Raw genomic sequence first — 24,846 nt, 5'->3', positions numbered from 1 at the left:
GGGCCCAGCCGCTCCGCGGCATGTGGGATCCTCCCGGACCGGGACACGAACCCGTGTCCCCTGCATCGGCAGGCAGACTCTCAACCACTGTGTCACCAGGGAAGCCCGAGGGCCACTCTTCATCGCGGTGCGCGGGCCTCTCGCTGTTGCGGCCTCTCTTGTTGTGGGGCACAGGCTCCAGACGCGTAGGCTCAGTAGTTGTGGCTCATGGGCCCAGTTGCTCCGCGGCATGTGGGATCCTCCCAGACCCGGGCTCGTACCCGTGTCCCCTGCATTGGCAGGCAGATTTTCAACCACTGCGCCACCAGGGAAGCCCCAACCCAGAAATTTTTAAAAAGCTCATGTCTCGGTACCCCCGCCCAGGCTTACGGATTTTACTGTTCTGAGTTGGATCCTAAATATCAGTATTTTTTAAAGGTCTTTAGGAAATATTAATGGCACACTCAAGTTTGAGGGCCAGTGCCCTAGTGAATCATCAGTATATGGCTGATATTTTAAGCCTTCTCCACTCTCTTCTAGTCAGACCCTCTAGCCTGATTGCCTTGATCAGAAACCACACTTCCTGCTACTGAAGTTAAGTTCACCAAATATGAATTGTTTCACCTCATCCCTGCCACAACAAAGCAATAATAACTAGCTAGCAGTTTGCCAAGCATCTACTGTGTATCGGGCATGTTTCTAGTGACTTTAAATCAACTCATTTAATCTTTACTACAACCCTGCAAAGAAGGTGTTATCATTTTCATTATTTTACAGGTAAGAAAAATGAGACACATAGAATTTATTTAACTTGCATTGGGTCACAGCTAGTAAGTATGAGTGTAAACAAAGTAAATAGTAACAACGTGAAGTTGATTTTTCTGGTTGATGATTTACAATTAAGAATTTACTGATATTTTACTATGAAGAAAGACCTAACTCTCTTCCATCCAACTCTGATCAGTTGCTGAAGGACCTGATATCACCCTCCAGGTTGGGGCTAGAATCTTGGCAAGTTAGGGGAGGGCAGAGATAGGGGATAGGAGCAACCACAGGAAGAAGAAAAGGGAGAGAGACCAGAACTGACTGGTGTTTTGGTGGGAAAAGTTAAATGTTCTGCACCATTCCCTGCACTCCAGTGTACTCGTGGTCTTCTCACAGCAAAACTTTCTGTTCTAATTGTGGTCACCAATATTTTGATGGGAAATGACAGGGCTCAACCAATGTAATAAGGGTAGTATATACCTATAGCTGTCTCTTTTGAGTACACTCTCTATGGTAGAAATTTGTCTTCCAGTATATGAGACTCACATTCTGATTGTTTAGCATCCCCTAAAATAGAGTTGTTTTTTTTCCCTACAGTTGCTAGCAGAAAGAGAAGACCAATGACTTGGCCAGGTCCATTTACACATCCATGGCTGAGACAGAGTTAGAGGTAAAAAATTGCTGTTTATTTTTTCAACATGGATATCTGGTTGTTCCATCACCATTGAATTAAATTGGAGAATTAAAATAACAACAACTATATATGTGCTGAACTAGTTTTGATCTCTATTGTTCCTGTAATCAACATGCCTATCTGCATACCAACCCTACTCTGTTTTGATTATTGTAACTTTGTAGTAAGTTTTGAGAATACAAGTCGTGTACTTTTACTTTTTCAAAATCTTGTTGACTATTCTAGGTCTTTTGTATCCCATATAAAATTTAAAAGCAGCTTATGAATTTGTACAAAAGCTTTCTGGGATTTTGACTGGAATTGTATTGGATCTACACATCAATTTGGAGTGACCGAAGTTATAAAAGATTAAGGCCTTTAAACCATGAACTTGGTTTATTGTTCCACTTATTTAAAACATCTTTAATTTCTTTTTTTAAAATAAATTTATTTATTTTATTTAATTTATTTTTGGCTGTGTTGGGTCTTCATTGCTGTGCATGGGTTTTTTTCTATTTGCGGCAAGCAGGGGCTACTGTTTATTGTGGTGCATGGGCCTCCCATTGCAGTGGCTTCTCTTGTTGCGGAGCATGGGCTCTAGACGTGCAGGCTTCAGTAGCTGTGGCTCACGGGCTCTAGAGCTCAGGCTCAGTAGTTGTGGCATGTGGGCTTTGTTGCTCCGTGGCATGTGGGATCTTCCCGGACCAGGGCTCGAACCCGTGTCCCCTGCATTGGCAGGTGATTCTTAATCACTGCGCCACCAGGGAAACCCTAACATCTTTAATTTCTCTCAACACCATTTTGTAGTTTTCATTGTACAGGTTTAGCACATTTGTTGTAAAATTTATCTCTACCTGTTTCATACTTAATGAATAATATTGTAAAACTTATTTTAAAATTTAAATTTCAGTTTTTATTGCTCTACAGAAATTTTAATCTTGATAACTTAATTACAAATTCTAATAACTTTTAGCACATCCTTTAGAATTTTTTATTTATATGATTATGTCTGTGACTAAAGATGATATTTCTTGGTTTCTAATCTGTGTATCTTCTATTTTTTGTCTTATTGCATTTATTGAATAAGTATATATTAAATATATATGTAATTTTTGTTTTGTTTAGTCTTATTGGCCTTCAGTTCAATGTTAAACAAAAGTGGTAAAAGTACACATCCTTACCTTTTTTCCCGATTATATGGGAAATTATTCATTCTTCCACTATTAAATAGGATATTTCCTGTAGGTATTTTTAGATGTTTTTAATCAAGTTTAGCTAGTTCCATTTTATAGTGAGAGATTTGGGCTTTTGTTTGTTTGTTTCATTATAAATGGGTGTTATGTAATCAAATGCTTTTATCTGCATCTATTAGGATGACTAGATGATTTTTTTTCCTTTATTCCATTAATCTAGTTGAATTACATTAATTGGTTTTCGACTGTTAAATAAAACTTTTCATTCCTGGGATAAACCCCACTTGAACATGATGTATTATCTTTATATATATTTGCTAGATTACATATGCTAGACTATTTTTGCTAAGAATTTTTGATATCAAGGTTAGGCTGGCTTCGTTAAATGACATGGAAAATAGTCCCTCCTAGTTCCTAAAAGAGGTTGTGAAGTATTATTTCTTAAACATTTGAAGGAATTCACCAATGAAGCTATCTGGGCCTGATTTTTTTTTCTGGGAAAGCTTCTGATTTTAAATTCAATTTATTTAATAGGTATAGAGATATTCATATTTTCTGTTTATTGTTGAGTCAGTCTTTAGTAATATGTGTCTTTCAAGGAATTTTTCCATTTCATCTAACTATCAAACTTATTGGCATAATATCGTTCATGGTGTTTCCTTATAATCATTTAAATGTTCTGTTGTGATGTTTCTTTCTTTTTTCATTTATGATATGAGTACTTTTCATTTTCTCTTTTATTATCTCAATCTGTCTAGATAGAAATTGGTCAGTTTTACTAATCTTTTCAAAGACTAGCTTTTCCTTTCATTGATTTTTCTATTGTCTTTCAGTTTTCTATTTCAATGTTTCGTGCTATTATTTTTATTTCCCTACTGTGTAATTTGTATTTAAACTGTTTTTAAAAATAATTTCTTGAGGTGGAAGCTAAAAATTCTTTTTTTCTAACATAATATATAGAACTTTTATAAGGCTGTCGAGAACTGTTTTAATTGCTTTCCACAAATTTTGATAAATTGTGTTTAAAGTAGTTTAAAATTTTCCATGTAATTTCTTCTTTGATCAATGGGTTAATAAAAATGTATTGTTAGTTTCTCAAATATTTGGGCATATTTCAGATATCTTATTTTTATTAATTTCTAGTTTAATTCTATTGTGAATTAAACAAAGTCATTGAGACTTTATCATGACCCAGAAAATGAACTTTCTTGGTGAATGTTGCACTTGAAAAAAATGTATATTCTGCTGTTGTCTAGTAAGAGTGTTCTCTAAATATCAATTAGTTCAAGTTGCTTATTGCTAATGTTTAAGTGTTCTATTTCCTTCCTGATGTTCTACTTTGTCAATTGATTACTGATGAGGAATGTTGAAATCTTTAATTATAATTGGATTTATTTCTCTTTTCAGTTCTAGCAGGCTTTGCTTCTGTTTTGGCACTGTTGGCATACACATTTATAACCGTTATGCTTCCTAATGAAATTATACTTTAATCATTATGAAATGTCTCTTTTATCCCTGTCATTATTCCTTGCCCTGAAATCTGCTTGAGTTTTCTCATTTTAATACAGCTAATTCAGCTCTCTGATGCTTACTGTTTGCGTGATATATCTTCTTCCACTTTTATTATTATTTATTTGTAAAAATATTTAAATGTTTTAAATATTAAATATTTAAAGTGGGAGCTTGTTAATAATTTGATCTGGATTTTTTTAAAAAATGCAGTCAGAGGGCTTCCCTCGTGGCACAGTGGTTGAGAATCTGCCTGCTGATGCAGGGGACACGGGTTCGTGCCCCGGTCCGGGAAGCTCCCACATGCCACGGAGCGGCTGGGTCCGTGAGCCATGGCCGCTGAGCCTGTGCGTCCAGAGCCTGTTCTCTGCAACGGAAGAGGCCACAACAGTAAGAGGCCCGCATACCACACACACACAAAAAAGTGCCGTCAGAAATCCCTGTTTTGGTTTGGAGTGCTAAGACCTTTATACTTATTGTAACTGTTGATATTTTTAGGTTTAGTTCTACTACCTTGTTATTGTTTTCAATTTGTCCCATCTGTTTTTTTCCCTTTTTGTCTTTTTGGTCATCTTTTGGATTAATTGAATGTTTTAATTTCTTTTGTTGGTTTAGTAGCTAAAATTTTGTTGTTTTGTTTTTCTGGTTGTCTTGTATTTAATAGTATACATCTTTAAATTATCACAGTGTATTTCAAGTGATAATATATAACTTCATATATATTATAAAATCTTATAAGGATATACTTCCACACTTGATTTGATATGCCACACATAGCTTTTTCAAGAACAATTTTGGATTTATCTATCGTATGCTGTTTGTTTTCTAATTTATTTCTTTCTGTCTTTATCCTTATTAAATTATTTTTGTTTTCCTTAGTTTTATTTTGAAGTTCTTACATTTGCTGTTTGAATTACATTTATTGTTTATTTTTTAAAAAGAAATGTATTTTCCACTGTCAATTGGCCATGTACTGCAATTTTGGCAATGTCTTATAGGTTTTAATATGTAATATTCTGACTGTTGTTCATTTATAAACAAACTGAAAAAGTTCAGTTTGAATTACTTTATTTCACCCCACAATTTTTTGTGGAATAACTTTAAATATATTTTCAAGTGGTTAGTTATTTGTTTAGCTTTGACATTCTTATTAATTTTTGCTACATTTGCAGTTTAGTTAGAAAAATCAGTTTTTATGTTTTAAACTATATTACATATATTTAAATATCTTATATTTTATAAATGCTATATTTTTATGTAGCATTTATTATCCAGGAGTATACAGCTGTGTGCTAACAATCCTGATATAGTTACTAACAAAATGAAATCATAGAATAGTATAGATCATTAAGGAATTGAAAAGACTGTCCAAACCAACTCTCACAGGATCTGTATCTTTACACATAACAATAGGGACTGTTTACTTAAAAGAAGCAGAGGTGACCAGGGTTCCTCTAGTGGCTTAGAAATGCTATCCTTCATCCTTGTGAGTTGAGGAGAGAGAGTCCAGGGTTAAAGAGGCTAGTTTTCATAGGACAGACTACCTTAGAGGGAGAAGCTAGAAAGCATGAGAGCTCAAGAGATCTGTAAAGGGCTTCAACTGAGTCCTGATCAGTGTAACATCTTTAAACATCTTTGCAGAAAAAGAGCTACCTGAAAGGATTAAAAGGAACAATACCCAAGATTCTCACAGAACTGAGAATAGTTACTTTTTCCAACAGCTAGGGTAGAAATCCTCTTAAAAAGGAGCATACTTTGACAGTGTCCTAGGATGAATCAGCATAATAATAAATCAAATTGTTCGCTTGTGAATGGGCAATGATATTAATGGGAAGTCTGTTGGTTTTTTAAAAAAATGATCTTCCCTTAGAAAAATCCTGAGAGACAAACAAGAAGAATGTCTTTTTGCCCCTTCTCCCTTCTTTCTCTGGGCACAGCAAAAACCTGCTTCCTGTAGCTACAGCAATTTCTGTTGTAACCATGAGTGCAATGGGCCGAATGTTGTGTCCCCCCAAAATTCATATTTTGAAAATCCTAACCTCCAATGTGATGGTATTAGAAGGTGGGACCTTTGGGAAGTAAGTAGGTCATGGGGAGGGAGCCGTCATGAATGAGATTAGTGTCCTTATAAAAGGAACCCTAGGGAGCTCTCTGGCCTTCTTTCCACCATGTGAGGATACAATGACAAGTCTGTAACACAGAAGATGGCTCTCATCAGAACCTGAACATGCCAGCACCTTGATCTCAGACTTCCATCCTCCAGACCTATGAGAAATAAATTTCTTTTGTTTATAAACTATCCAGTCTAGGTATTTTGTTAATAGCAGCCCAAATATACTAAGACAATGAGTCAACCTGCTTGAGGAAGGAATTCAAGAATTTGAGAACGGTGGAAAGATAACATTTCCAAAGCACCACAGAGGCATCTCCTAGAGCACTTAGAAACGTTTTGCCTTAGTAAAGGGGCAACATTAGCCCTTCAGTAAGGGCTACACTGGTCCCATCTCACAAAGCTTAAAAGGAAGTACAAAGAATCAACTGTTTCCAAGTAATTTAACTGTGCCCCAGAATAAAATTTAAGAATTATTTATGGGAAGACAAAAATATTCAGCATCCGACAAGGTAAAACATACAATGTCTGGTATCCAATAAAAAATTACATGCCTTCTAAAGATGCAGGAAAATATGACCCATATTGAAGATGTATGTGTTTGTGGGAGAATTGGTAGGAGCAGTCCACCCTAGGTACAGGCAATAAAGGGTATATTATCTGCAGATAATTTAAAGATAAGAATAAAACATACTAGACGTTATTGCTGCTTATTATCACTAAGGGCCAGTGATTCTAAACAAAAACAATGAGCAAATAGTCTTTCCTTCAGAGGGGGCTATTTCCAACAGCCCCCAGCCTCTTGTCATGTCACTGTGGCCCTCACTAGAATATGATCTTATAAAGGCACTACATCTTGTTTATCTTTGTATTTGAACTTTAAATGTGGTACATGTTTAATAATCGATACTATGCAGCTATTGTTGAATGAAGGTAAATTGGATTTTTTCTTGTGCTTTTCTGTGGAGAAAGCCTCAATGATTTAAAAATTAATGTAGAAATTCATGATATCAACCATAGGTTGAATAATGCTTAAGAAAAAATTGAACACCTCAGTTTTTGACTGACTATACTTATTTCCCTAATAAAGCACCAGTATAAGGCAGTCATACATAAAGTTTTCAAATGATATCGTATGGACATGATTCTTGGTAAGACAGGCAGATAAAAAGAAATGCACTGAATTAATATAAAATTACCTTTGACCATGTTATGTGGCCGCCTGGATGGGAGGGGCGTCTGGGGTAGAATGGACACATGTGTATGTATGGCTGAGTTGCTTTGCTGTGCACCTGAAACTACCACAACATTGTTAATCAGCTATACTCCTTTATAAAATAAAAAGTTTAAAGAATTGCCTTTGGGGCTTCCCTGGTGGCGCAGTGGTTGAGAATCCGCCTGCCGATGCAGGGGACACGGGTTCGTGCCCCGGTCCGGGAAGATCCCACATGCTGCGGAGCTGCTGGGCCCGTGAGCCATGGCCGCTGGGCCTGCGTGTCCGGAGCCTGTGCTCCGCAACGGGAGAGGCCACAACAGTGGGAGGCCCGCGTACCACAAAAAAAAAAAAAAAAAAATTGCCTTTGAAATCATTTTATAGCTATTTAGGAAGTCTACCTTAATATAAATATAACTTACTATTTCAATAATCTTGAATATAGAAACTATAGTTGTAGGATATCTATGAGCAAAGAGGGTTTTTTTTTCCCAACAAGCAACAAGGAAACCATGCACAGTATTTTCCATAGCATTTTTTATGTATTTGGTGGCCATATTACCATATCATTTAATATTAAAAATTTCAAGAAAACAGTATGAGTATAATATTAAAAATGTAAGTGCTCCATTTCTTCAAGTTAGTCATCAAATTATAGAATGACTCTTAATAATTAATTGACAACTTTTGCACTTAAATAAGGTATATTTTACATGAATACAACAATAATTACATCCTCAAAGTTTATGCTGCATAGTTAAGTGGAAAGGGAAATGGCTTTATAGTTAGGAAAGCTGAATCCTCGGATTGCATATATTAATTTCCCTGAGCCTCATTTTTCTACTCGGTGTAAAAGAGTTAATAAAAGTTTCTCTGGCCATAAAATACTGTGATTGATTAACATGTTGTATATGAAAGAACTCTGTAAAAGTACTATTTTAAAATGAATTAACACTAGTTCCATGTATATTTCCTAATGTGTGACAAAATTAAAATGGAACAAAGGTTTTGTTCAAGAATCCCTGCCTTAGAACTGAGTATTGTATTTTATACTAGGCATAAATTTTAGACACACTGAGGTTAGTTTGAAGAACAGATATTTATGTTTGAAATTGAGATACTCACTGAATGAGATAAAACTAAATAAAAATGGTTGATAAATAATTGTGGCATGACAGTAGGTAATCAACCTTTTGGTTGTTGCCTAATTAGAAAGCATAATCTTCTAAATATTATCTCAAAAATCTCAGCAACACATAAGACTATTGTAATTACAGTAAATGTATACATTGCAATGAGAAAAATGGTCTTCTCAAAGTGTTCTGGCACCATGCATTTTACAGTAGTAAATTTTTTCCCAAGAGACACAGCATCACACAGGTAAAGAGGTTTTACTTGGAAACCAAAGAGGTGAATCTGAAGCCAAAATGCTACCACTTCTAGACTAATTCTTAATAAAACAGAGAGGATATAAATCACAGTGTAGATGGGCTTTTGAAGAATGCATTCTTGATTGATGCTTTTACATGCAGCATAAAGATGAAAAATAGCTCCAGGAACCAGGACAGTCACTAGTTGTAATGCCCAGAACACCTAAAGTATGTCAGAAATATCTTAGTCAAATCAGTCAACATGTAATAAAAAAATACACTAAAAAAAAAAAAAATCACTGACCCTCAATAGAGGCTAATTTAAAAATTCTAAGTTTTGTAAGTCATGAGGATAAAAATAATATAATGAAGGTGGTAATGCTGGACAGAATCTCATTTAATTACCAAGATGTTTAGAGTTTAAAACTTTAAACATTTAGTAATTGTGAAAAAGTAGTCATATTTTACTGTCATCACCTACCAATTGCTAATAATGATGGAATACGTTATTTTAGTATCTACTCAATTTCCATTTCTAATTACAAGCCTGGAGTATAATTCTAACATCAATAGATAATAGAATGCTGGACTGGAAGAAACTCTTGACCAACGCAAATTAATTTACCTGAATTATACAGCTAATATTTTTAAAAGATAATTATTCTAGAAATAATACCTGTTAGAATATTCTTCATCTTATTATGACATTGTTTTACATTTAAAAAGAAAACAATTTTATCTGGTGTAGAGTAAGGTTTACATTTGTGCACACAGAAACACTTACTTGTGGAGTGATTGGCCTGAACTGATTGTAACAGATGAGGTTTATTTCTCTCTTGTCTGGATCACAACTGAAGTGCAAAGCCTCATTCCCATAGACCGCAAAGCCTAACACCCCGAGGAAGAACATTCGGACCGATCCAAAGAAAAGGGTGTGGAATTGACCGATCACGGTGGGAGGCTTCATCTGTTACAGTTTTAGGAGAAAGGAAAAACTTTTGAAAACAAACATTAAAGGGGGATATTTTAAAGGATGTTTTCATTATCACATTTTAAAAAATTTAAGATTCATGAAGTTTCGAAGAAAGAAACTTAGAGATCATCAAGCCCAATTCAAATCCTGCATTTTGAGATTTCTTACCCTTTTCACTTTGAAAATATGAAATGCAACAATTAGGGACTTGTTGCTAATGACATAAATAATTTTGGAAACTTGTAAAAAGCTTTGAATTTAATTAATATCCCTTACCCCTGTAATCCTTTTGCAATAAAATCAAGGTAATCTTAGTATATCTAGTACCTTTTTAAAAAATTGGATAATAAATCTAACATTAAATTCATTAGTATACACACTACCTTAATAAGCAAATAATGTTTATTTAGTTGTCATTACAGCTTCTCTTCTCAATTATCAAATTGAGAGAGCGATCAGCTTTAAAGCACCAACAGCGAAAAGTACTTCCTGAATTATTCTAGATACAATTATTTAAATTCAGAATATGTTGAAGCAAATGGTTGATATTTATATTATTCTGCATACATGTAAAGGACCTTATTCATCAGCACTCATGCAAATCAGGTTAAAATAACAGACAGGACACATACAATTGTTGTTACTGCTGCTTGTATGATACTTACACATCCTTCATAGAAGTTTTTGATGTAATTTAGAGACATGTCTCAGGAGATGTTATCCCTGCATCCCTGTGGGTTAATCCTTGACCCACATTGCCAGTTTGTTTCTGCCAGAATCAAACTCTCATTTTCTGTCATAACTTTTACAACAGAAAGCACTTATCACTGCACATTTCTCTCCCCTCCTCCTTTTCTTTTTTTTTTTTTTCCATAGCTCTCTGGGGCTCCAGTCAACTTTCCTCTCTCCCTCCCCAAACAAAACAAAAACAAAGAAACAAAAGACTAGGGCATGTGGTCAATCTGATAATCCCTTGATTTACACTGTCAGCATAGCCAGCCAGCCAGACAGGAGTGCCAGTAAAGCAGGCCAGGCCGGCAAGGATTCTGACACTCAGTGCCTCTCAGTTACCTAAGAATTGCCTGCGTGTAAAGCAGTGGACCCTTAGCTTAGAGTTTTCTCTGAAATGTCAAGTGATTTGTTTTTTTTTTTTTGGCTTCCTTTTAGGTATGTCTGAAAAGATAAGTATGTGGGAAATATTCCTGATTCTTTCTTGTTTACTTCCGTGGAATAAAACTGATTTCTGGGGAGTTTAAGAAACTGTAAAGCAGGTTATGATAGCTATTACATCATTGAATGTTACTGATATGTTACTATCTTTGTCTTTTTGATGAATACTTACCACAGACATGGAAAAATCTGCAGTTAGATCTGGATTCTAAGGAAAAAGATAGGATACTGCTAACCAAGATAAGACCTGGATCTAGCATAAATCATGTGACTAATCCCACCCTCCCTTTCTTTTGTCCTCAGTAGACACATCATCTGCTAGACATGGTTATGGGTACTGAGAATGAACAGGGGCCTAGAACAAGTGGCTGCCTTCTAACTGCTAATACATCTGCTTGCTATCTTCCAGCCGCCTATAACACTATTCAGCCAATGGTTGATCAGACTTGATTTCTTCACCTGCTTTTTCTCATCTTTGTTTTGTTTGCAATCTGTGAAAGGGATAACTCCAATTGACTTCATTGCTCTTGTCAGCCAGTGGAGAAGTGATTGCATAACACCTGTAGTTATACCAATGAGCAAGAGGCAGTGGCCTTGTTGAACCAGACTGTTGTACTGGATAGGAAAAAATAAAAATGGGCAATGTAATCACCCCTCAGAACTGTTGAGTAAGAGAAATTGGTATATATTCTCATCTTCTGTGAAACAGAATTCCAGGTTCGCTATGTGTTGATTCCTTTGAAGGGGTATCCAAAAGCCAAAACAATCATTTGCATGAGAGGAATCCTGCTTTGACTTCTACCACTGTACAGTAATCAATGTTTTTGTTTAGACAAATATATTCAAGGGTCAGACTTGTAAAAATCATCAAAGTTCTTCCTGTGTTTTTCCAGAGACAAATGAAATTGTCTTGAACCTTAACTGCATGTGTAGAAGAGGAAAATGCAGCACCATTTCATTGTTGGGATCTATGAGAGGCAAAATAAATAATACTGGTCTTCCTCTTATGGGTTATGATCCAACTGAATCATAAGACAAAGGAATAAGGCAGATGAAGGTCAAAATGTCACCTTTGTTACACTCTTACTACCATAAGGATTTGGTTGGAAAAGGGACATAGCTTAACTCTTTGGGAAAGTGTGACTTTCAGGCAGACACAGGTGCAGGTCAGGTCAATGCTGTACCATGGCTGCCTTTCCAGCATGGAGCACCCCCCTCCTGTATAAGACTTATGCATGAAAAGAGCAGAATAGAACTATTGATCTCTGTGGGCAACCTGCTCCCAAGCGGAAGATGCTAAGAAATGAATGATGTATGCCAAGTTTTACCTTCCAAATGTAAGGTGAACTCATCAGATAAGATAGTGAGGTTGGCCTCACATGTATGATACTTGGTAGGGCTGTTAATTTGGGTGACAACCTGAGCTTCCTTACATGTTAATAGCTGCAATTTTCCAAAAGCAGCAAAAGAGGGCAATCCCCAGTGTGTAAGCATTGTTTAGGCCTCTGCTTGCTTCATGTTTGCTGATGCTACATTAGACAAGTTGAATTATAATCCCAACGCAGATTCAAGAAATAGTTCTATGTCTTGATGGACCTGCAAAGTCATGTTGCAGAGCTGTGGGTACAAGGATAGAAAAAAAAATCTGCGGCCAACTTTATATTCTATCACAGTGTGCCCTATGATCACATATATTCATATCTCTCCTACATGTCTTCACCTTAATCCCAAAATGTCAGAACTCTCATCTAATTAGAGCATTAAAGTTTGAGTCCAGGGTTCTGTGATTTGTCTCATGTGAAAATCTGGATGTGGCTCAGAGGTGACTCTTGGTGATCCAGAATCTAATGAAACAAGAGGAAAAGTTATTTTCCATACAAAATCAATATACAATGATGATAAGGGGTAGGATGATTCCAATAGATGCTTCCACTCCAACAGGAGGCACATCATTGTCACTGGTCCATAACAATTTTGAAATCTTTCAGGGAAAATGTTGCCAGTTCTTCCTATTCTGGAGTCAGAAAATGTCCGTGATTAAGGTATAGTACTATTCCCCGAAAGCTGCTCCCTACTTTACTGTACTCTACTGCTTAATGGAAGTGGATCCTTGGCTGAAAATATCTTCCCTTTTGCATTTAAAAGAATGGCTATACTTGAAGCTGATTATCTTCCTCAAACTGCTTCTTGTTAGAAGAAAGTTGGGGCGCCAGAAGTCGTTTCTACAATTTCACCACTATTTTGTTTTAATTGAAATTAGTAGTTCTTTTACTTGTACAAGTCTCTTAATCACTTTTTGAGTTTTCTATGTATTAGATTTAATACAATTAATTTGGAAAAAAAAGTTATACCCACAATTATTTTACAGATATTTATTTATTTACTGCTATTTTTGGATTAAGCTTTTCTGAGACCATGCTTTCAAGATTTTTAGAAAACTTTTGTCTAATTGATTGAGATGATCATTAGTCATGCCTTAAGTATTTGAGTCTTATCAAGGCTGTTATAGTCACATTAATGATTTGTTTTTTACCCTCAAACCATGTTTTACATGAGAAAGTTTTACTGGCCAACACTAGGGATTTAAAAAAAAAAAAAAGAAAGGAATTCCTGTGTAGCAAGTCCTGATCCCTCTATATTTTCCCCAAATTTTCTTTGCAAACTCATCTCTAGGCTCCTTCACTAGGTAATCTCTCTCTTCTTACACCTTATAAAATGTGGCCAGGAGTACCAAACTGTTACTTTTAGTATTCTCTCTGGGATGTTCCTTAGTCAAATCCAACATTTAGTTAATACATTTTTTACCTTCCAAGTTATTTCAGGTGACTGTTGTGCTAATTGTCTCACTACATATAATAAAGGTTACCATATTTCCAGCCTGTCACAGTAGTTTCCTCACTGCTTTTCCAGCCTTCACTAATAGTTTCTCATTGCTTTCCCTGACATTAGTAATAGTTTCTTTGTTACTTTTCTATCTTCTGCCTTCTGCCTGGTCCCAAAGATGATGTCATGTTTGTTCGTTTGTTTTTTTGTGGTACGCAGGCCTCTCACTGTTGTGGCCTCTCCCGACCAGGGCACAAACCCGTGTCCCCTGCATAGGCAGGTGGATTCTCAACCACTGCACCACCAGGGAAGCCCGATGTCATGTTTTTTTAATGTATTTGTTATAGTAGCAGTTAAGAATTTTTTTCATAGCAAGCCACTCAATTAATGGTCAAACAGCAAACACTTATTTAGCTTACGGTTTGGGTGATTATTTTTCCTTGTCTGGGCTGGCTCAGTTGGTCTCTGCTGGATTCTCACTTGTATGTGTGGTCAGTATGCAGATAAACTGCCAGAAGGATTATCTAGAATGACTTCACTCACGTCAGGTGGTTGGCAGGCTTTGGGTGGAGTGATAAGGGTGACTATGGCACATGTTTCTTGTCGTTTTGGAGACTAGCCCAGGCTTCTTATTATGGTGGTGATCCCAGAGTTCCCAAAGCAGTAAGTAATGGAAAAGCCCAAATGTGCAAGAGCTTTTCAAGTTTCTGCTTGATTCATGATTGCTAATGTTCCATTGGCCAAAGCGAGTGTCACTGCAAACTTGGATTCCAGCTCTTAGTGGGAAGATCTGAAGTCACATTCCAGTGGCATGGATGTGAAAAGATGAAGAATTTGCAGTAATTTTACAATTTACCACATGACTGGGGTATAAATCAAGTAAGTCTAATATTCAAGAATCTTGGCTGTTTCAAAATGCAATCTGAGAATCATGGATGTGTACTTTCTTTCGTAGAGAATCCTAGAATCAATTTATGAGAACTAAAGTTTGAGGTCAGGCTTGTGTGCTGTTACATTGAGACCCTACTTTCTGGTGTGAAAGGAACATGAGAAGGACTAGAACAGATGGGAAAAGAACTCTCCTGTAATTAAAAGCTAATAATAATGTACTACGCTTATTGAACGGTTTCTATTTGCTACTAAGTGTTTTAAACAAATTATCTCTCTAAATTCTTACAACTCTGTAAAGTATGTACTCTTATAGATCTGTTTTGCAGATGAGGCTTAGAGGGTTTAAGCAATTTATCCAAAGTTACAGTTAATAAGTGGCAAAACCAGGTAGGGACAGACAGTGAATGAGTTACTTGTTGTTAAATGACAAGCTAAAGGATATTAATAGGTTGATTGCTAGGATTCTGAAACACAGGGAATGAAGGGGAAATAAGCTCAGACATTCTTATTTTCTCCTGAGAAGAGCTCAGAGAGTTATCAGGGCACACAGCAGCTGGATGGTTCTGCAGAGCTTTGGCCCTTGTCCTATGCTCCTGGCCAGATCTCATTGTGAATATGAAAGGCCATGAAGAGAGCTAACCAAGTATAATACATGCTGGGGGAGTACTTGAGAAACATGAAAGACTCCAGAGAAATGAATTCAGCTAATGTTTCTTTCCCATCTGGCCTCAGTGTAAGGGGAAATGACCACATGGTATCTGGGATCAGGGGCTCTGAAGTCAGAAAATCTACACTGGTTTCACCATTTGGCTAGATTTGAGATCTCAGGAAAACTTACTATCTCAATCTCAGCTTCTTTACCTGGGGATGACAGTAGTATTTACCTCACAGGGTTGTTGCATGTGGATTATTAAAGCATTTGGAGGACTATTCCTCCTGTCTTTAATGAGAGCTTGAACCATCAATTGTTTTCTATTCATTTTTCCTTGTTGTGGAGACTACGGATATTAACATATTAATAATCTTTCTTTTTTTTTTTTTTTTTTTTTGTGGTACGCGGGCCTTTCACTGTTGTGGCCGCGCAGGCTCAGCGGCCATGGCTCACGGGCCTAGCGGCTCCGCGGCATGTGGGATCTTCCCAGACCGGGGCACGAACCCGTGTCCCCTGCATCGGCAGGCGGATTCTCAACCACTGCGCCACCAGGGAAGCCCCACCTCTATCAATTTCCTGAGTAAATGGCCAAAAATTTGAGGCAACCATACCAGCTTACTTGCTCAAACTTGCTTAAAGCTTTTAACTTCAGATAGCGAGGTGAAGGGAAGCTCAGATTTAGCACTACTACTGCTGCTACTACTACTATACACATACACACAAATTGCTAGCATTTATTGATCGCTGTTATCTTCCAGTACTAATCTAAACCCTGGAAGTCACATATAATCTTTGACAGATATTCTTGATGTCCTAAAATTTCTGTGATTAAAAACATTTAAGACCTTTGTGGTCTAACCCAGAAGGGGGATAAACCTTTAATTCTGTGCAGAACCCAAGACAGTATTGAATAAATTAAAAATGTAGAAAAGTACTATTTATGACAGCTTACACATGAAAATCAATCCATACGTTAGTTATTATTACTATTTAATAATCTGCTCTAAATTAGTACTTTAAAATTGAGTTATATGTATTGCTCTAGATCTATGCTTTTCTATGTGTTTGTGCTTATTCACCCATTTTTCTCATTCATACAATAAATATTGAGCACCTACAGTATCAACTGCTGTGTAAGGTATTGGTAATATGTAAGAACGTTGTGGCCCCTGCTTCATGGGGCTTACATAAACGCATGTGTGCTTGTGTTGTATTTATGTATGTACATATGTACATTTGTATACATGCATGTAGTTGACATGCATACTGCTGAGAACTTGCTTAAAATGAGGCATGACATATTAAATCCTTCAGAGTAGTGTCGTAAACTATCTTGGATTATTTTATATCTGGCAAACAAGAAGAAATGATCTCTCTATAAGTTTTGCACTGTTACAGTATCTACCCTCCTCCACATGAGCTATCCAATGACTGTTGGATGAGATGGACTAGAGGTCAATTTAGGTGCTCACAACAGTATGCTTCACAGAAGGACAGCTGAGATAAGGCAATCTGGATAGCTGCCTCAATTCATAAATCACAATCTTTAACCAATTCACATCTCATTGAAATGTCTGACCTGCCAAAATTGGGTTTGTCCTTCTGCATGAATAATTTATATTTTCTGGAATGGAATTGAGGATGGCTTAGAATAAAGGGTCAAGTAACCAATGATGTTATTTTAGGCAAGTTATTTAACCTTCTGGGGTGTGTTTCCATTTCTCCAAAATGAAAAGACTGGATTCTATGATTTGTAAGTAATTTCACAATCTATTTTTTTAAATTCTAAGTCTTATAACCATACTTGGAGCTATTGTACTAGCTCTGAGATTTATCGTCAGTAATTTTTATGATGCCGATAATTACTTGACCTAATGGTTAAATTGAAGACCTTGTTTTCCATCTTTATCAATGAGTTTGTATTTTAAATATTCCTAAACGACATGGTTTCTAGTTATATAATACGTATGCTTTATTTCTTTTTTCAGATACTCCATCCATATAGCCAAGCTCTATAGGAGAACACAGCCTGTAAATCCATAAGACGTGAGTTCATGTCTTTTTCTACCATTACTGGTTGTTATTTAAACATTCTGTCTTAACTGTGAGTTTTAGTTTTTCCATCTGTAAAATGGGGAAAATTATTCTTATCTAATAGAGATACTGTAATTAGATGAGAGAATATATGCGATAACATGGAGCACAGTGCTTGATGCATATTTGGCATCTCAATAAATATGATCTTTGCTCTTATTATGGAGACTAGAGTCATTCTATCAAGTTTGAGAGGAAGCCTACCAAATAAGTAAAAACATGGGTTCTTAAACAGCAAACATGAATTTGAATCATAGCTTGTAATGAAACTACATTGGCAAAATTATCTAACAACTCTAAACCTCAGTTTCTTCATTTGCTTGGAATTTGTTGAGCTCTCTGTATCTGTAGACTTGTTTTCAACACATTTGGAAAAAAAAATCAGCCATTATTTCTTCAAATATTTTTTCTTTGTCCTTCACCTCTTGTTCTGGGACTAAGAATATGTATATATATCAAGACTGCTTGATACGTTGCCAAACATACCTGATTCTCTCTATAAATCATTGTTCTCATGGTGTTTCATTGTGAATAGTCACTATGTTAATTTCCCTGATCTTGTACAGAATCTTATCTGAAGCTAATCCTATTCAGGGCATTTTTCATTTCTGATATTTTTATCTCTAGGACAGGGGTCAGTGAACGATTTATTGTCCATGGATCAACTCACTCCTTTTGTAAAATAAGGTTTTATTGCAATGTACTCATTCTCATTCATTTATGTGTTGTCTGTGGTTGCTTTTGTGAGAGTTGAATATTTGCAATAAAGATCATATTGCCCATAAGCCCCAAATATTTACTATCCGGCCCTTTAAGAAAAAAATTGCCAATCTTTCCAGAGCCAACCCTGCTCTAGAGGTTTGTTTTTTTTTTAATGTATTTATTTTACTTTATTTTATTTATTTTTGGCTGTGTTAGGTCTTTGTTGCTGCACATGGGCTTTCTCTAGTTGTGGTGAGTGGGGGCTACTCTTCGTTGCAGTGCGTGGGCTTCTCATTGCAGTGGCTTCTCTTGTTGTGGAGCACGGGCTTTTGGTGCGCGGGCTTCAGTGGTTGTGGCTCACGGGCTCTAGAGTGTGGGCTCAGTAGTTGTGGCGCACGGGTTTAGTTGCTCCGCGGCATGTGGGATCTTCCTAGACCAGGGATCGAACCCGTGTCCCCTGCACTGGCAGGCGGATTCTTAATCACTGCGCCACCAGGGAAGCCCTGCTGTAGAGGTTTAATTTGGGTCATTTTTTAATCTTCCATTTCTCTGAGCATCATGTTCATATTTTTCTCTACCTTTGTAAATGTAGATGGAATATATATATTTATTTCACTTTTTGTCTTAATTGACAAATAACATTACATTATTTTAGTTTCAGGCATACAGCAGAGTGATTTGATATTTTTGTATATTGTGAAATGATCACCACAGCAAGTCTCGTCAACATCCATCACCACACAGTTACAAACTTTTTTCCGTTGTGATGATAACTTTTGAGATTTACTGTCGTAGCCACTTTCAGATAAACAATACATTATTATTAACTACAGTCACCATTCTGTACATTAAATACCCATGACTTGTTTATTTTATAACTGGAAATTTGTACATTTTGACCCCATTTACTCATTTCACTTACCCCCCAAGTCCCACTTCTGGCAACTAGCAATCTAGTTTCTGTATCTATGAGTTCAGTTTTTTTTAAAAAATTTAGATTCCAGTTATAAGTGAGATCATATCATATTTGTCTTGCTCAGTGACTTATTTCACTTAGTGTAATGCCCTCAAGGTCCATCCATGTTACAAATTGCAAGATTTCCTTCTTTTTTATGGCTGAATAATTTTCCATTGCATATATATTCTGCATTTTCTTTATTCATTCATCCACTAGTGGACACTTAGGTTGTTTCCATGTTTAGCTATTGTAAACACAGATGCAATGAACATAATGGTGCATATATCTTTTCAAGTTAGTGTTTTTGTTTCCTTCAGATAAATACCCAGACGTGAAATTGCTGGATCACGTGGTAGTTCTATTTTTAATTTCCTGAAGAACTCATACTGTTTTCCATAGAGGCTGCACCAATTTTCCCACCAACAGTGCACAGGCGTTCCCTTTTCTCCACATCCTTGCCAACACTTGTTATTTCTTGTCTTTTTATGATGGCCCTTCTAACAGGTGTGAGGTGACTTCTCATTCTGGTTATGATTTGCATTTCCCTGATGATGAGTGATGCTGAGGATGGAATATATTTTAATAGCTGTTTAATGTCCTTATATTCTAGTTCCATCATTTCTGTCATTTTTATGTCTCTTTTTAATGATTGATTTTCTCCTCATTATGGGTTATATTTTCCTGGTATTTATATAACTGATAATTTTTAATACTGGATGCCTGACTTGTTGGTTGCTGTATTGTATTATCATACTTTCAATAGTGTTAGAATTTGCTCTGGCATGCAGGTAGGTCACCAGAATCAGTTGGATACCCTTGAAGCCTGATCAAAGCATTGCAAAGCTGAGTTTAGATTAACTTGTAGTATATGGCGTATTTAGGCTCACAACTCAAATAATATGTTTCTAACTATTCTACAGGGTACACATTGCTTTTCAATGTCTTTCCACTCTCCTGTGGAGACACAAATTACTCTCAGCCCAGTTTGTACTTTAAATCTTAGTGCGTGGTTCTTTCTCTAGCCATGGGAAGTTTCTTCTCATGCATAAGCAGATCAGTACTCAGTCAAAGCCTTAAGTGGAACCCCCTGCAGATCTCTGAAGTTCTCTATGTTTAGCTCCCACCGGGGTAGTACTCTGCCCTCCAAATTCTAGCCATCTCTGCCTCCTGTTCCTAAATTCAGTGAGGACTTTGGGCTCTATTAGGGTTTCCACTTCCTGACCAGTGGCCTGAAAACTGCCTCAAGGAAGTAAGTTCTTGTGTTCAAGACTCCCGTGGTTTGCTTCCCTCTTCTCGGTGATTATAGTCCTGTGTTGCTTGTTTTCCAATGGCTGTCTTATATTTTACAATGATGGTTACCTTTTTGGATCCAGTTTTCTAGTTGTTGTTATGCAGAAAGTAGAAAAGAATACCCACTCCTCATTACTCCATTTCTACCAGAACATAAAACCTTTTACACTGGTTTTATGGTTCTTGACAATGTTCTGAAGAGTTAAGATCATATGACCTTTAAATAAGTATAATGTCAATTTTGCAATCTTTGTAATGCAGTAGATCTAACTTTATATTTAAAATTAAGAAGTCAACAAGTTCTTCTCAAGTGTCAAGTAGTGTATATGGTTAGTAATAAGTCAAGTTGTGTAGATAGTTTAGTAAAGTTCTTACAATGATGGAGTGTGAAACCCTAAGTTCCATGACTTATCGGTCATGTGATATTAAATACATTTGTCAGTTTTTCTTTTCTGGGTTTCAATTTTCCATCTGTAATATAAAAATAACAGTACACATCTCATAGGGTTGCTATTAAGATTAAGTAAGACAGATTAAATAAAAGTATTTAACGTGGTACCTAACACTGTATGTACCAAGTTAACGTAAAATACTATTTTATTATTGTTGTTGATGTGATTGTTATTGAGAAGTTGTACTGAAGATGAGTCTATAAACATTTAAGTACCCATTTTGCTAGAGTCCTTGCTTTATGTTTTGGGTGAAAGCAGGCCAATTTACTTGGCTTCAACAGACTGAACGAGCTTTAGGGCACCAGCTGAAACTGGCCATGAGTAGGTATGGTAGAGAAGGCCATGCCTAATGACGTGTTCTTATTTAGTGGAAGTAACCTGATTGAGTCAGAGCTCTCTTCTTGGGGTGGTGAATGCTATGGCACTTTGCCTTGGCGCCATACCCCCGCTGCTGGGAATATTGGCTGGTGGCAATGCATATATTCTTCACCGAACACAGCCCTCCATTGCAGGGAAATGCCTCACCCAAGCTTGTGTCCCTTCCTAGAGTGAAGGGATATGTGGTCAGAAACTGGCTGATGCAGAGCTAAAAGGCCTGCTCCCATCCCATTTCAGAACAAATCTAAAGGGCCATTCCAGCTCTGGAGCAACCCTTGGGATTGATGGCGACTTCAGCTGCAACCACATTGCAAGTGTTTCTTCGTCTGCTCAGTCCTACTATCCTCATTTCCTTACAGTGTCAACTCCTGAGAGCACTCTTCAATAAACCTTCTGCACACATGTCATCATCTCAAAGTCCATTCTTGCGAAACCCAATCTAAGACACTTGGGGAGCATGAATATGACACATTCCCAAGTGAGAGAATGGTAATTTGGCATACAGATGATCCATTGCGCTGTCTCTCTCTGAGACCACACATAGGCCTCTGAATCAGGACTATGGAGATCAAGAGTTATTGAACATCTGCTGAGATGGTTTCCTATGCCTTCCTTCCCTGTGGTTCTTAAACACAACCTTCAGCAACCCAAGTGAATCTGGAAATGTTTTTTCTTTTTAAATTGGAAACCTTTATAATACATGTGTTCCTGAATACATTTCAATCTTAAAGAGGAAGGAAGGAAGGATATGGAGAAAGTACAGAAAGAGAGGCAATAATTAGACCAACTTGCACAGTCGCTTTTGGAAAAAAAAAAAAAAAGCCCTAGGTAGCTGAGGTGTTTATCTTTCAGATGTGCTGGAAGATGGAATATTTCTAAACTCTCAGATTCACATTAACTTCCCCAAAGCTTCCATGCTTCCTGACACTTTTTGAATAGTCCACATATTCCAAAAGATTTTCAGACATGGCCATTTCTCCTAAAAGTGATTCCTAGATAAACCTGAAGGTGTGTTAGTGTAATTCTTCAGTTAACAGATTCTCCCAATATGAGACAATCTGCATCAATAGACCTGACTTTGGAGGGCTCTTATCTGAAGTTATTACAAATTGCCATTAGCAAATGAGAAACTTAGGTATTAGAGTTGGCTATGTGCACAGGATTAATATTCTTAGTAGTAACTTAGTGATGACTACAAATATGAGTGTAGTAGCATATACCTTTAACATGCCCAAGTTTTCATATAATTTCAAATTACTTCAATACCGAAGGAGTTAGTGAGCATTATGGCACTGTAAAGGGACCCTTTAGATTTATTGGTTGGAGGCGTTACTCCTCTTCCTGAGAAATACTAAATTTTAAAATTCGTTCATGCTCAGTTTTATTAAATTACTTTCTTTGAACCAAGTATCTGCAGGGAGCTAAACATCTGACAGTCAATGGTTTTTGTGAACTTATTTGCTATAGAGTCAAACTCAGAAGCCCAATCTTAATATTACTCATTTGTCATCCTTGACAAATGAGTAATTTGTGCTTATCCTTGATTTCACCCCGATTTTCATCAGTATAGGTTCTATAAGTGATCAATTTGCTGTAATTTTCCAATGTTGGACATAATGAGAAATTGTAAGTGCTTTTGTTGCATGCTTTAGTGTCGAGAAAAGTAATGATTCTTTTATATTTGGCAAAGCAGTATACTCCAACTGTTTCTTAATTTCAGTATATACTGAATCATATTTTGCATTGTTGAAATACATCGCATTCCTTTAATTTATGAAATGCTTGTAGAATCAAACTTTGGTGCATATAATCAGTCTTATGTGCATAAACTCCAGATTACTGAATTAAAACCCTGTGCTAAATTGCTGGGCTATCATTAGAACTTCCATTCTTTATTCCCTTTGTGACATGTTACCAGGGAAAATTCATTGCTTTGAATAATAATGAGCTTGAGACAAATTTAGCTTTTGAAAGCTGATTAATGCCTTTCCCTGCTATGAACACCTAATATATAAACCGTATTTTCTCCCTTTTAGAAGCAAATTTTAACGTCCATTTTTCTATGAATTCCTACTTATTAAGTATTAGGATATGCTAAGTTACCTTTAAAATGTTAATATAGATCTCAGGATGCAAATGTACTGGAGCTGGTAAAATATGAAGCCATATGTGAGATGATTATATAAATATGCTACTGACTATAATTATTCGAGTTTTATGAGTCAGATGAACTAAAACCATCACGTAGTCTCTGATAGTTTTAGAAGGAATGATTTATCCAGCTTTATATGTTCAGGGTACATACTTTTCAAGATGTAGTGAAAGGTTTTGCGACTGTCTAGTGACCTTTAGTGACTTTATCATCACAAGATCCTTGTACACTGCAACGAATGGAAACCAATCCCATCATTTATGTTTTTGAGATACAAACAATTTAAGATGAATTTATGGGCTGCAAGTTCCTAATAACAATTTTTATCTATAAAACTTATGTAAGACAACTTATTTTGGGTGAGGTGGCAGGTTTCTAATGATGATATTATAAGTTAATTTGTTTAAAGCAATTATGTTAACAACAAGATAATCATTATGGGGTTATTTGCCTCACTGCATAAAATTTACAATAATAATAATCTGAAAAATGATTTTATGCCAATAGATCTTAAATCTTTTGAGATATGTAACAGTTATGAATGGAGATTTGATGGATAAGAAAATAAAAGAATGCCTAAGTCACACCTGGCTGAAAATTGCTTATCAATTGTCAAATGACACAAGGAGATCTTGTGAAAAAGCAAGACCCTGGAGTTGGTAGACAGAGTAATTTGGAATCAAGTGGTATCACAGATATGATACAGAGACCTTCCCCTGATTCCTGCTATGTCACAACTCAAAAGCATCAACAACCTTCTAGAATTTCAAGACTGTTAGTGAAAGTACCATTTGAGCATGAGTTCTTCATAAAAGGTTCTAAAAATAGAACCCCTTGAAGAACTTTATCTGCATTCAAACAAGGTTTTAATAATGCTACACACTCCCTTTGAGCCAAATATTCTATGCACAGCTTCCTATAGTAATTGTAGGCTGAAGATATGTTTTTGTGTGGGTGTATGTGTTTGGGTAGGTATATGTTTTTGTGAGATTAAGAGAATACACAGAACAATGGGTGGATCCTTTGCATTTTCCAAAAAATGTCCTACTTTACCTTCCTACTCTTCATATTCCTAGTTAAAATTCTATACTTGTTTTCAGGCTAAGTTTAAATTTTATGTGTATGATCCTATTTCTGATCAACTGAGCTAAAAGCAAACTTCTCCCTGAAGTTTTAGAACATTTGCCACCACACGGGGCTGGTACTAGATCCCTGGACATTTTTGTATAAATGAGAAAAACTCACTCAGTTTGGGCAGACAGTCCCACAGGCGCACAGCTGTGTGAGCTGACTGATTCTAAGTGAATTAGAAAAAAGTACTTCTTAATCCTATCACATGTAGCTCCTTGCCAGGATGCATTTTTCCTAGTGTATGGAGATTCACTAGACTTCAGTTCTCTCTTCTGTCACTGTCTAGCTGGATGACCTTGGATATGTTAGTTTACCTCTCTAAATTTAGTTTTCTTCCTAGTAAAACAAGCATAATAATATGGAGTTCA

General features: G+C 36.4%; 1 protein-coding gene across 1 annotated transcript; it reads right to left on the bottom strand.

Moving 5' to 3' along the window:
- Positions 1–8,627: 8,627 nt before the first annotated feature.
- On the bottom strand, positions 8,628–10,688 carry GJE1 (gap junction protein epsilon 1). The gene is made up of 3 exons (XM_059083196.2): positions 10,451–10,688; positions 9,597–9,779; positions 8,628–9,035 (listed from the first exon to the last, which is right to left on the bottom strand). The coding sequence occupies exons 1-3, from the start codon at positions 10,487–10,489 to the stop codon at positions 8,628–8,630; spliced, it is 630 nt and encodes a 209-aa protein (XP_058939179.1). The 5' UTR covers positions 10,490–10,688.
- Positions 10,689–24,846: the final 14,158 nt, after the last annotated feature.

Source organism: Kogia breviceps, chromosome 13, assembly GCF_026419965.1.
Source record: "Kogia breviceps isolate mKogBre1 chromosome 13, mKogBre1 haplotype 1, whole genome shotgun sequence".
NCBI classification, from domain to species: Eukaryota; Metazoa; Chordata; class Mammalia; order Artiodactyla; family Physeteridae; genus Kogia; species Kogia breviceps.
This window is presented reverse-complemented; position numbering and strand designations above follow the sequence as displayed.